The sequence below is a fragment of the Tachypleus tridentatus genome, chromosome 9, assembly GCF_004210375.1.
Source record: "Tachypleus tridentatus isolate NWPU-2018 chromosome 9, ASM421037v1, whole genome shotgun sequence".
Lineage (NCBI taxonomy): Eukaryota > Metazoa > Arthropoda > Merostomata > Xiphosura > Limulidae > Tachypleus > Tachypleus tridentatus.
Window position 1 is genome coordinate 113,719,922 of NC_134833.1, and position 14,921 is coordinate 113,734,842.

General features: G+C 30.6%; 1 protein-coding gene across 6 annotated transcripts in view; it reads right to left on the reverse strand.

The window, feature by feature from the left end:
- Positions 1-14,921, reverse strand: part of LOC143226086 (uncharacterized) — a 61,554-nt gene that overhangs the window by 12,762 nt on the left and 33,871 nt on the right. For all 6 annotated transcript variants that reach the window (XM_076456582.1, XM_076456579.1, XM_076456584.1 and 3 more), the window contains 5 exons: positions 11,993-12,818; positions 11,148-11,194; positions 5,699-5,801; positions 2,553-2,680; positions 1,627-1,804 (listed from right to left, as the gene is read on the reverse strand). In XM_076456582.1, the coding sequence (XP_076312697.1) occupies positions 1,627-1,804; positions 2,553-2,680; positions 5,699-5,801; positions 11,148-11,194; positions 11,993-12,818 (1,282 nt within the window). The remainder of the gene's footprint in view (positions 1-1,626; positions 1,805-2,552; positions 2,681-5,698; positions 5,802-11,147; positions 11,195-11,992; positions 12,819-14,921) is intronic.

Consider the following 14,921-nt stretch of genomic DNA (forward strand, 5'->3'; position numbering starts at 1 on the left):
CTCAATGTTATTCTAATGAAATTTTGTCTTTGACATTCAAGGTCAAGCCTAAAAAAAGTCAGTGAATTGTTTGTCAAAAAGTGTAGTCCAAGACTAAAGAGTACACCTTACACCATGAAATACTTACAACTGAAATTACTGTATTAGGCAAGTAAGGAAACACAGTACCCAGAATGGAAACAATCAACAATGGAGGAAGTAACTGATAGATGTGATGGCCAGGAATTCCATTCCTATTAACTACAATTAACCCTCCATACAATATATTTCTATCATTATATATACAGTTAAATAAATGCCACCATATTTTAACAACATTGTTTTAATTTCAAATGAATGCACTTGCTGGTCTCAAATTAAAAAGTGACAATTTTTAAGTAACTAATACATTATTTTAAAAAGTTATTATAAATATACTTGAAAATGTTATAAGCATGCTAAACTGACAGAATTGTCACACGTAAATGACAGCTAGATGCTGTTTATTTCAAAGATGTTACCTAATTAAATATGATTTGAAATTACAAGCATGACCAGTATAGTCACTTGTTACTCATTTCAGAATAGCTCTTATAGAATGTAACAGATTATTTACATTCCTCTTTCCAAAAGAGGCACAGTACCAAAGTCAATCACTTGACTATAATCTTTTGGTAAAGAAGTCATCATCACCTATGTTCATCTTTTTTCTTAAATATAAAGTACATATACTTCACCACTGACAAAATATTACAGATCTTGTTTTTATCTGTCTACTTAGACCTTAAAAACCATTTCAACACCACCATTCTTTTCACAAAAAACAAATATTTACTCAAATCTGTCTTTTTCATGCTATTAAATTGAAGTTACAAAAAACAAACACACTAAGAATTCAGAGATATCACACCATGTGCATCAGAATCTAACATGTGACAACATTATTCAAAAAAGATGTCAGTATAATAGCAAATGTACTAGAAATAGTAATTACATACTTAAGCATTTCATTATTAGATGCTCAAATGACTCTTGGTACATGTTCATCTAACACAATAACTTTTCCAAAAGTCAAATTTAAATGACATTTTATTGGTTTTGCAAATTAAAAAGTTACATCCATGTGCGTGTATCAAAAATGCTGATTCAATTTGCTTCAAAATAAATTTAATTTACAGTTACTGTTGTCAAATATTCCATGATTTACAAACCTATGTTTCTGAAAAGTTTTTACTTGATTTTTAAATTGTTATTGTTACTTTGTTATTGCATTGTTACTTACAGAAGTTTTGTCAAGTCTTGTTATTTTTCTACATACACAAAAGCACATAAGATGAAAAATCTGAGCACTACATCACCAATTACTTTTGACTGGTCCAGTGCTTATTTCTAACATGCAAATTATATGTAACCAACATAACTGTGTTGCAGCAATTATAAGTGTATTGTTTTTGTTTGTACAAAAAACAACAATATACTGACAAACGTTTATCTAACTTTTGTGGTTAGATACAGATCAAAGTGCAACAAAACAACAATATCCCCCTCATTTTACAAAATTCCATGACTTTCCATGGTCTGTACCAACCCTTTAAGTATCAACACTAAACACATACAAGTTTGTTCAGTTGATGGTCCTCTTCCTACCTGAACACAAGTTCTGTGAAAAGATGTATACATGCAACAAGGTGCTCTAAGCACATCATGAGATTCTTTGTTCTCTATATGGTATAGGCAGATAGAACATGTCAAATCAGATACTCCTGAGCCTCTTCCATCCTTTTCTCGAACTTCTTGCCTCGGTCTATGATTTATACAGTAACAACTAAAATAGAACAAGAACATATTTTTTAAATGGAACTATAATAAATTATTATCACTGCTGAAAATAAAAAAATGATATATTGATATGATTACACCTGTAATGGTAACTATTTTTTCATTTTGCACCACTAACACATAACAATAAAAGTTTTGTAAATCCTCTTGTAATATTTTATGTTGTAGTGGGTAGAGCTGGATGATTAACTCAACTAACACTCTCAATTGGGTCTAAGTCTATATGACTGACCATGTAACCTCTCTATACTTGTTTAGAGACTATAGATTTACTTCTAACTTTCAATATAGTATGTATATTTTCACAAAATTTGGCAGTCTTTTAGTTAATATACAAAAAAATCACGTTTAATGAAGCATTTTGAATAAACTATAATAAAGATTTATTCATGAATATATAGAGTACTTGCTTCGTGTAATCCATGTGAAAAGTAAATTCCATATTAAAGGTACTTTTCCTCATGTCATAAATCTGGTGGCTAGTTAGTAGTTACAACAGTATCACATTGTCCAATCTTGTATGGAAGATTTAATATTTTTATAGCTTTGTCAAAAACAATATTTTCAAAGTAACAAAAAGGTAATTCATAACACTAAAATGAAACATATGTTGACATTCAACTTCTTACTTTGAAATTCATATTTACTGGAATATTTATTTATAGTGCCATACATATCACTAAAATATTTAGGCAGTACATACTTATTTTGATCATAACAAAGAAAGTACTTACTCAGGCTTTCCAATGAATTCATCTAGTGTATAATTTTTGAGACCACAATGAGGAAAATGAAATACTTTTTTGCATCTGATATAACAACACCGTACATTTGCTCTAGGTTTCAGGCAATAGCAGCATCTCTTTTGGAAAAAAAAAGAAAAGAGGAACATAATTTAATTCACTCAACAAAAAAGAACACCAGTAAAAATCAATGCTGTTTTTGGAATCTCATATTTAATCCATTTGTGACATGTCACGTGTCAAAGACCATGTCATCGTGTTTGTTGACTTGTATTCAAAATTTTATCAAACTACTATTTTATGAATTTATGTCAATAAGTCTGGAATCAAATTGTAGATTATAATTTCTAAATTTAAAAGTACATATTAAAAGAACACATCTAAATATAGATTTTGGTGAGTCAAGTCATATACTGAATGCAGAATTGTTTAAATTTAGATGTTTGTGATCTCGAAACATTGAATCTATAGCTTCGTAGAAATTAGGAACTCAAATCACTAACATGATCAAGCTAGAATGTAAAATAAGAACCTCATATCTTTTTATTTTCCTGAAATATGGCTTATGTACTGAATCAAACACAGTGGAACCATTCACCTCTTTCCCATTTTTTGGAAATTGTCCCTTATATACACTTACTTCAATATATGACATGTAAATAACCAATCAATAGCTTACAATGTCCCCAGAGTGGCTTTCTCAGCCATTTTAATCTGTGTAAAGGCTACCACATTCTTTTTATCCAAGATTTCAAGGAGGTAGGTTGTGTCTTTAATCTGCTGAAAGTTCCATATTTTTTAAAATCTAAATGCATCTTAATTACTAAGCTTAATAAATTACAGTGGAATTACAGTGGTATCAGTATAGTTATGATTTTTTGGTTATTCAACTGCTCATATATAAAACCTGAAAACAATTTTGTTTGATATCCTCCAAGTGCAAAATTTTAAAAGGCTAAGCAACTTATGTCCTGCAACAACTGAATACAAAGATGGTAGCGACAAGGGTATAATTGTTTTACTTCTTGATTTATTGTTCTATATTTTAAGAACAATAAGTTTACTAATTTATTTCTAATTAGTAATAATCTATATACATAATGTATAATAATTAAAATGTGACTGTATATTACAAAATACTAGTCCATTAAGATCAGTTTTATATTACTGGATACTGAACATAAGGGCACGTGCATCATGTCAATGCACATTATGTAATACTAGCGAGGCATGATTGGAAGGGTCAATATAAAACAATAATAAATATATATGTAAATTTATAGTGTTATGAGACTTGAGTGACTTGGACTGAACATTTGTATTTTTGTGTTTTAATATGTAATAATTCTAGCATGAAAAAAAGCATAATTAATATTTATTTCCTAACTTTTTTATGTTTATGAAGTTGGTCAAGTAATAGACCTCACACAGTTTGAGAATAGAAAATAAAATAGTCTTATTGAAAACAAACATCTGACATGCATTTAGTAGATTATGCAAATAATATTTGAGATTTTTGGGACAAAGAATAGTGTCTTTAATCATAACATGAAATCACTTTGCATTCAAAATGCCAAGAAATAGACTATTTTCATAAACAAATTTATTGCAAAAATATTTTGTTAAAAAATCTTATTTTTGTATACAAAATACTTTTAATCTTTACTATAAGTCTATCAAGCTTTGTGAAGATTCACATGCTGTATCAAAAGTTATAATGCAAATACTTAACATATGCAAATGTGTAGAACAAACTAGTGTATATTATGCTGAGCCTGTAACAAAAGGATTAAAGGTGCAACATGATCAGTAAGTCACTATATTTATCAAATGAATATTTCAAGGAGAATTTCAGTTATATTTGACCAATGTATGTATATATATACAGGGTGGACCGTAAGTCCCTACCCATCCATATATCTATGTATCCAGTGTATCTGTGTGCTGTCCCTTATTCTCACTGCATATTATACACAATATGCTCTTCAAGTGTAAATGGGCTTACATCGGCCATATGTCTCTGAAAAAAAAAGAAACAAATTTACAATACATGCATAATTGAATATAACATAATAACATATGGATGGGTAGGGACTTATGGGCCACCCTGTAGTTATATAAAACTGACACTATTCATCTTCAGCATTTTTTTCAATAAGGCCTAATAATCAGTCCTGTTAGATAATCCACTGGATGCTAGAATTAAAATTTATATTTGGTGTAGGTGGTCAACATCTAGAGATATAGTAATTGGCAAATTTTCTGCTCATATGGTTATTGTTTTAACAAATAAATTAAGAGTTATTCCATACAAAATAGACAGGCAGATAAAAAGAATGATGAATATTTGGGTTTACTATCCAGAGATGCTAACCACTTAACTGATGCTCAGTATATGATTTCAGGTGTCCATCTAATTACTGAGTCCTCAAATGCAACCACCATACATGCAGTGGTAACAAATATGACATTTTATTTAAATATAAAATACATACAAACTTCCTCTTGAACACATACTTTTTTTTTGATACAAATCAACTAAGACGTTTAAAGGAATATCACTTTAAAGACAAACCAAAACATAAAATATGTACATGTATGTTTGTGTATTCAATTTTGTCACATTTACTGCCTCTGCAACTCGTACTTAGTTGGTTATAATACAAAAAATATAGCAAAGACTATACTTTAAACAATAGTTGTTGAATGAATTTTCAATTTCAAACAATGCTATGAAAGAAATGTTTTTTAGCTATTCTGAAGACAAAACTATAATTTTTAATGATGGAATAAATAAGTATGATTTATTCTTTATGCTGCTAGAACAGCAGCAACATTGTCTGTAAGGTAATTTTCAGTTACTGACAAGTTTCATCATAAAGACTAATGATACATAAAACAACCTATGAAGTGTCTTTCAAAACATTCCAAGTAGTAATCTACATCCTGAACAGTTCATAAAAATATACAAAATTAAGAATAACAAATAATATATGTGCAAGTAATTTTCTAATATTACTTCTGCATTATTACATATAACAGAAACAAGTAACATCAGTATTCAAAAGTTACATACTCATATACTCATATATTCACTATATATTTATACTCATATATTCACTATATAATTTACATACTTGTGCTCTGTATCCACCATGTAGTTTCATATGACCATTTAATCCAAATCTGTTCTTGAACTTTTTGTGGCACAATGTGCATTTAACTGCTCTCGATTCAACGCTGAAAATGTGTATATAAAACTATGTACTTATAATCTGTATAAGAATAATTGCACCTGAACAGCACAACACACACACACAAATTTTAAATAAACTGCCATCACACTTTTTTTTTTTGCATATTTAAAAAGCCTAAAATTATTCAGTTTAATACTAAAATGGAAAATGCTATATTCCTACAATTTTTTAATGAAATCTGTGAATGTGATGCATGTATCTTTTTCATTGTTATCATGGTTGTATAAAAATGTTTTAGATAAGCAAAAGAATTTGTAACACAAGAAGTAAAATTCACACTAGGTCTTTCACAGAGAATAAAAAATCTATGAGAGTGTTGATATTCAAAGCATTATAACAAAAAAATGTGATAAAACATAATTGCTCATTCACTAAAGTGTATAGTAAAACAATGTTTTGGGACAACATGGAACCTACTGGTCCATTTCAATTATTCAAATAAAAAGACAAGTAAAAAAATTTATTCAGCCCTTATTACTCATATACTTATCAAGCATTTGCTTAAACTCATTTAAACTTACTGACTCTACAACATTTGAAGACAGCCCAATTCCTAAGGCCAATCACCCTGCTAGAAAGAGCTTTTTAAATGAAGATGACTCCTACCCTGTCAAAATTTATAGTTGTGTCTCCTAGTCTTACTATTCTCACTGTTAAAATATAAAAACAATGATGATACATCAACAATATCAATTCCCTTTACAATCTTACACATCTCTATCTGATCCTTCCCTGATTCTTATTTTTTAAAGAGAAAACAATTTGAGAGATTTCAGCCTCTCCTCACACAACTCCCCTATCCCAAACGCAATTCTAGTAACCCTTTTCCGAACCCTTTCCAACAATTTGACATCTTTTCTGAGGTTAGGAGCCAAAGGCTGAACATAAGAATTTAAATGTGGTCTAAGCAGTGACCTGTACAATAAAATTACAGTCTCTTCAGATTCATATTCAATATTATTATCAATACAACCTACAATCCTATTTGCCCTACCACTAGCAACAACACATTTCTTGAATGGCCTTAGAGAGTGACTGTTATGAAAGAAAGGGATCTTGGTGTAATAGCCCTTGTTTCGATTATTTCAATCCAAATTATACTTAATATGCAAATTATGACAAACTCACCTTTATACTATGGATCAAATTAAAAGGTCTTTCAGCAACAATTTCAGGGTTATAATTATAACAAGTGCAGGATAATGTGTGTAGGTTATCATAACAAGCTTCATATACCTTTTAACTGATAAACTTTAAACAGACCTTATAACAAGGTACCCTGTTCTTTTACTTCATTTGTTCCACATTTACACCAATGATCATGTGGATGACATGTAAGCAGAGCATTTTATGGAATGTGTGCAAAGTGGCAGCCTTTATAAACATGGCATTCATTTTGAACTTAGTCATTAAGCCCAAAAAGGTAAACTGTAATTAGCTTTCTCTCTTTTCCATAAGGATACTTTCATTTACTATAACCAATTTCAATTTCTATTATTATAAAGATTATTTCACATTTTTTAGTTTATATATCTAGGAATAAGCTTAATCTAGTAAGCTAACCTAGCAAAATACAACTTTTACCACTGTGTGTTAGTTCTTACTTGGCATCATTCTAAAAAAGTGATACTTTTACCAGTGTAGACAAATTTTGGCTAAAATGTATAATATATCCATTTTTATTGTGCATTATTTCTATTTTATTTTACTCTTATTATTTTATTACAATGATAATTCTGCATTGTTAACCTAAGCTTTCTGGGCTGAATGATACCTCATGATTTTAAAGCATTTACAGCAAAAATGTCATCAACAGTGAGGGTACCAAACTGATGACACAATGTATTCTAATCATTATAAGTAACATAGTCTAAACATTACCTTTAAATAGCTATCCTTAGTACTAGCTATATAATTTTAGTTTTGATCTATGTAGATAGCTAGCTTTGATCAAAGTTAACAATAATATGGGTAGTAGTTATGCATATTTGATGACAAGTTTAATGAACAAGAATGAGTAATCTTAAATCATTAAATCAATGAGCGATCATCAGAAGATATTAAAAAAACAATATTCATGTGTTGCAGACTTGTATTTGACTTAAAATACAGAATTCCAGAGATGTGTGTTTGCATAGATAAATATATTTACATGCAGATACACACACACACACACACATATTTGCTCCCAACTGTGCAAATTACCACAATTTTTTTACACAATTTGCAATAAATAAAAATGCTTTGAAAACTCCAAAAACTCTTCAAAAATGTTTTTAAAAAGCACTATAGAAATATTGAGACTCAAAAGTTATTTTGAAATATTGTTTTGCAAATACTTAATACAACTTGAGATGAAAATCAATCCACAGAAGATGTATTTCTACAAACATTTTATAATAATTCTGAAGCAATTCTTGAAAATATTCATTATATAATGAACTGAAAAACAAACTTCTTAAAAAAAGTTACTCTAGCAAAAATGAATCCTTCACAAAAATGCTCAAGGAAAAGTGGTAGTTTCACAAAAATGAATTGTATTTTCATAAAACATCAACAAAGGACTTGCTTTAAAATATGTATTTTATACAAAATATGAATTTAGATAAATTAAAAAAGTGTTCCACAATATACTTTTGAACATATTAAAATAACTCGTGATAAAGTGTAGAACTTTATATGCTTACTCCCACAAAATTATTCAATTTTAATATCATGCACTCTTTACCTAAGAAATAAATAAAAATATTAAATATACAGTTTACAAGATTACCTTTTGTTGAGTTTTGAAGTACTTGAGTAATCGTAATAAAAATAAATTACACTATATTGTCCATACACCAAGTTTTTTTATGGTTTTATTTTCTGAAGACCATCGTATACAAACAGAATGGTGTATTATTTCTTTTTGTTGCTTGGGGTTCTCTCCACAGATTCAACCAATGGCTCCAGCCTTCATGACCTCCTAAAAGTAGTCCTGACAGAAACTCCAGGATGAGTTTCTGTGGAGAAATTCTTCTCTGGAATTACCCAGTTGATCATATTCTCACCAACATATTTCCAAAAAACAGTCATCTTTGGTATGGATCATCTATTCTTCTAGATATGGCAAACCACATCCTTAGTTATTTTCAGTACAGCACATGATCCCCTCCTAGCACCTGCTTAACTTTGGACTTTATCCATTCTTGTATTCGTGAGATTCATTATTATCTGCATTACCACCATAGAGACTCACTGTGTAAGACTTTTCTGAATGATTATTTTCCAGATGAGGGTAGAGAAAGTTCAATGGAACATTCAGTTCTCTCCTGAATATCAGTAATGACAGAGTCCCTGATAGCAGCAGTAACAGCAGAAGATCTTTATCCAACATTTGCTAATATTAATCCACATGCATGACTAAATGATTTAACAGTGTGTAGTTATATTTCTCCAATATGCTATCAGATGATCAAGAAAAGTCTGTTGTCTTGGACATTTTAAACCAAAAAATCTGACACATTTCTGTATATAAGTCTGATTCAGAGTTCTTTCCATGTTCTGATTGAAGTTTCATGAGAACAACAAATATTGATACAAGTTTGGTGATGAGTTTCCTCACAGGAGATTCTCCAAGACCATTCCTTGGCTGTGGTGAAACAGCCCATCACAATCATAATATATTTATTTCCACTGTTAACAGCTCTCTCTCAGGTGATGCTCCAATGCAATAGTGCATTAATTGCTCATATTGTTTCTTTCATGGAACTTTCCACTCATAGCCAATACTCTATAGAACCCTGGTACCCAACAACATAGAAGTTTCCTCTTACTCTTTCCAGTGGCTTCTTAAAACCCAAGTGTTTGGCTACTGGCATGTCATGGAGATGACAGAGTACTTCAGAATGTAGAATGGGGAAGTTCAAGCAAATAGTTTTTCATGTTTTACAAAATGATAACAGCTGGAATACAATTTAAGAAACTGTCTAGCCACAAGTAGGTTCTTTAGTGATGGTCATTTCTAGATATAATCAATCTTCCATGGATCTGTAGATGTTTCTTCTGTGCTGATTACACATCCCAGAAAACTGTCATTATCAAAAGGTTTGACATCAGACTTCTTACACAGTTCCTCAAAAGCAACTACTTTCAATGTTTAATAATGTGGAAGTACTATCTGTATGGCATCACATCTTGCATTGTTCCTTTGACATGAATTTTACAAAATTGTTGTGTTAAGAGCTCTAATAAAATGTTTATCTTTTAGATCCATGACAGTTCTATCAACCTTTACTCCATCAGGACATACTTGAATGCTTGGTTATGTTACGGCTCAGTAGCTATTTTTCACAAGTCTTGGTATTAGTACTTTATGTCTCACAGTACAATAAATGCTCTCACCGAGATTTGGTGTGGCAATTGCCATGTAGTGCATAGAAATTTCTTTGTCATTGACTGTGAAGCTATTTGAAGCTGGACTAATTTCACATACACTTTTCCCCATGAAGTATGTTTTGAATATGAACTCTGATGTGAATTACCCACACATCATGAAGCCTAGAAAAGTTTCCAGTATTAATCAACATACTGCAAGGCTTCCCATCAATAAACCTGTTTATCATTTTGTTTTAAACAATGGACTTTTTATTTCATTTGAGAGGGATTGGGTATTCCAATTTGAATTTCACCTCTTACATCCAGCTAATTCCTGTTTCTCAATGCTTGGATAGTCCTTTATCATTTTCTCTATTTACCTAGCCTTGAAGACATATACCTCAGAGTCTTAATAGCTGTTGATTCCTCAGTGTTGGCTGTGTTGGCCAGGTTTTCCACACCTGTAGCAATTCACTCTTTCTAGTTTTTATTTCCTACAAACTTTGTTTGCAGTTCCAGGCAATACGTATTTTCAAGTTACACTTGAAATACTTATTATCTTGTTCTTTATTTCCTCCATTCTATACAAGCTGTGTAAATAATCCCTTTAGTTTTTCTAAACTGTCATCTGAAGGAACTAATGGTTCAACACTATCTGATCTAACAGCCCCATACCTTTAAAGTGGTGTTTCTATTTATGTATCTTCAATTGTTATGAATCATAATTCCACTACCAACTGAAGAGCTTCTTTTTGTGTGTGTGTGTGTAAGAACTGAAATACCTTTCACATTTTACTTAACTTCAAGAAAATAGAACTTTGTAACAAAATCCGTAAATTTATCAGTTTATATCTACAAAAACTTATTTTTATAAATACCAATTATCAGCTTTGTCCAAATTGATATTTTTGTCCTGCATGCCAGTTTACCATACTTGATACATGCACATAAAATAAAGAAAACATGCACTAACCAGATTTTCGTTTTTCTAGATTTGAGTCTTGACACGTTGTCTGGTTTCTTAAAAAAATCGAAGAACAGTACACGATATTAAAAAATATATAATTTAGTTAATCAAAAAATTTCATTTTGAACAAGTAGCTAAAAAAACTACTTGTAAGTGTGACTTGTTGGGTAAATCTATTATTATAAGCTAGAATTACTTGGTTAAACAGCTTCAATAATAATCCATACCACAATAACTCTATACAATGGACAGATTGTAAAATTTCATTGCAAAATTTAACATTCTAAAACCTATTGGGCTACAAGACTATATGATTAATGAAGTGATAGTCAGTGTTGTGAAAACTAACTTCTAGGTATCAAAACTAACAAATACAATATTTAACAAAATAAAGTTCTAGTTGTCAAAAGTATAGCAGATCCTCCAAACAGATATACCATACAATAGATACAAAGTACAGAACTTTTTTTTCAGTATAGCTGTTTCAATTTAGAATTTAAAAACATTGTGTATAAGTAATACAATGAGAAACAAATAAATTTGGAAAGCAATAGTCAAAAATAAATATTATTCTACAAAATTTGTTTAAAAAATGCTATTTTTAAATAGAATTTCAATAAAATTCTTAAAGCTAACAAAAACCAAAATCTGAAGAAGCAGAACAAGAAGGAAAGAAAATTAAAACATTCAATGCCCAACTTAACCCTAATTCATTTCTTAAGTATGAAATACCTAACAATTTAACTTTTCTGTATGTAACTATCAACTCCAAACTTTGTTGGACTAATTCATCAGTTTAAATATACACACAAAAAGGAAACAAGTTTTACCTGAATCCACAAGTACAATACCTTGTTATATGAATGATCACTTGGATACGAAGGAGGAAGAAAAGCCTTTTGCGTAAAATGCAATCCTTCTGATTGTCCACGGGGAACTAATAAGTAAAGATAATTGGGAAACTTTGGTTGATCCTGTGGTGTCAAAGGGTTGTTTTCTAGAAGAGGATCTCCAGGTGCAATTAGTTTATTTGGGACATAGCTTGTCCTATTACAAGTGGTTAAAGAACCAGTCCTTTCCAAATGATCAACAGTCTGATCTTGTTGCTTGCAAAATGACAAGGAGTTTTCCTCCATTGTAGCGTATATAGTACTATCATCTTGAGTCTTGATCATATGACCGAAAATTGTAGGAGATGGGTTTATCTGAGAAACCTGACAACTAGACACATCAGGAAACAACTGATGAACTTGCTGGCTATTTAATATCTCTGGTTGTTGATATTCATGTTGATTCTGATACTTTGAAAGTTGCATTAAATCTGAGTTGTCAACAGTCTTAATTATATTTGAATTATTTTTGGTAGTCTCTTGTAATATTAATGCCTGTTCTGAATTTACTGTGCCTTCTGAATGACTAGTATTTGGCATAAGCCTTTCATCAGTTAAGTTGGAAGAAATATTTATGATTTGAGGGTTCCATTGTCTTTGTTTCTGCCTATCAGAGTCTGATAAAGCTCCAATGTTTTGAGATACACTCCAAAGGAATGCTAAAAACTGCAACTGTGATGCTGCAGATTGTGTTTCTGAGCTAAGCAACTGTCTACTACTGTTTGGAATCATGGCAACCTGACGATTTTGACTGACAGGAAGTGGTGTATACTGGATTCTGTTGGATCTGGAAGGTTCATTAAAAACTGGAGTTATTTGATGGTACTTGTTTAAATATTTAAACATTTGTATAATACTTTTCAGGTCTGTTCTGCAAATATATGTAAAAACTATATATATACCTTATCCAGTTCTCTTCTTTTTTTTTTTAAAGTCTAAAAAAGTGTTTACATTTTAGGCTAATATTTAACACTTTTTAAAAATGAAATGCTCAATATTTCCAACATGAACATACTTTAAGCTTTTGAAAACAGAATTTCAAATCAACATACTGGAGAATATTTTAACACAAGGGGAAATAGAGATGAGGTTGTCTATATTATATTAAAATGATCTGAAATATGCAGTTTAGTGAGCTATATAAAAAACACAGCCAATACAAAGTTGTGGTGAAATGACACGCATCAGAACTATATTAAAATACTGTTTGGTATCTTATAGGTAGTGTGATGCCACAGAAAACTAATCTCTTTTGAGAAGTGTGTATTGCAGTCCTAATTAAATGAAAAGCATTCAAGCACTAACTCATCAATATGGGTTCAAGTTGGGGATGTAGAATTTCTAAGACTGGAAATCCCTTAAATTTAATGGCACTGGAAAGCAAAGAAATGTATGTCCAGAAAGAGTCCTACAAGAAGTAGTTTCTGCAGCTAAAATAAGCAAATTGTTCCATCCCATAAAAGGTAAGGATTCAATATAAAAGTCAGTTGCAAAAGCCATCCAAGTGCCCATGCAAGGGTCACAATATAATTAATAATAATTTCCCCTCTTGAAAAGCACCACAAGTCACATGTGTATAACTTACTTCCACCCTATTCCCAGGAAAGGAAGAACATCAGCAAAAAATGTATTAACTGAGATGTAGATGGGGAAAAATAGAACCACATAGTAACAATTGGAGATGTATGTAATTTTATAACTGACAAAATTTGTACCACTTTCTACCACCACCAAGTGGGAAAAAAAACAAAAATATGATTTTCAGGAGTTTCTCATCATGGCTACTTTATCCCATTTTTCATTTCCCTTAAACAGAAAAATTCTAATCTGTATTTGAATGGATATTCTGATTTTTGGTAAGTAGTGTGATTAAGTGGCTTTGCATTTTGAACTCATAGTACACTGGTTGTGAGTTTGAAGCTGGCCTGCACTGTTCTACTGTGTCACAGAACAAAACACTTTACTAAAAGCATTTCAATTTACCCAGTGTGAGGGATACCAGTCCTTATAAATAAATTCAACATGGGCATCCCACCCAGGAAGAATGGGTCACAATTCTCATTTGCTCAAAAATGAGTTTGAAAGCATTGGGTATATATTCTTTCCAAACTTATGACAAGGATTTAGCTTATATTACAAGTCAAATACAACCTTTCATGTCATAGATATATGGGCTCATATATGAGGGCTTCAATACAAGATAAAACTATCAGTTTAGATTTAACATGAAAGTAACTATCTACCCCTCTGCCCAGGCATCATTCACCGTGCATGTCACAAAGTTTTAGTGACTTACATTTAGAATTTTAACTAACTACTTTTCATGTTATACGAATTAAAATAGCATAAAATCATAGCTAATAATCCATAATTTAATAGTACACAAGCTTTAAATTCTTAATTTTATAAGACAATATATAAAAACTCCTTAGTTTTCTCTGTCATAAATGTGACATTTTTTCTGTGTCCCTTTCTCTATTTTATTCACCATTCCTCAAATAAGTACAAAATTTAGTGTAAATTACCACAAAATCATCATTATTTAGTCAAACCATTCTTTTTATAGCCTTCAATTTTGTTTAGTTCCAGAGCTATCAAATAGAAAATCAGAAACTCTTGCCACACCCAGCTGTCACATTTTCTGTTTTGTTGATGGTGCTCATTTATGTTTAATTCTATATTATGTATAACCAACAGAAAGCCAAGATTTTCATCCATGAAATGATGTATTATATAACAATGGCTTCTTAACATAGAATTCTCAATTTCTCTATTAATACAAGTTTCAGATGAAAGACAATGACTAGCTTGGATAAATTTGTAAAAGCACTTATCCCATAATTGAAAAGCCAGAAAAACTGTAATAGTTAGGGGAAATTACACGTATCAT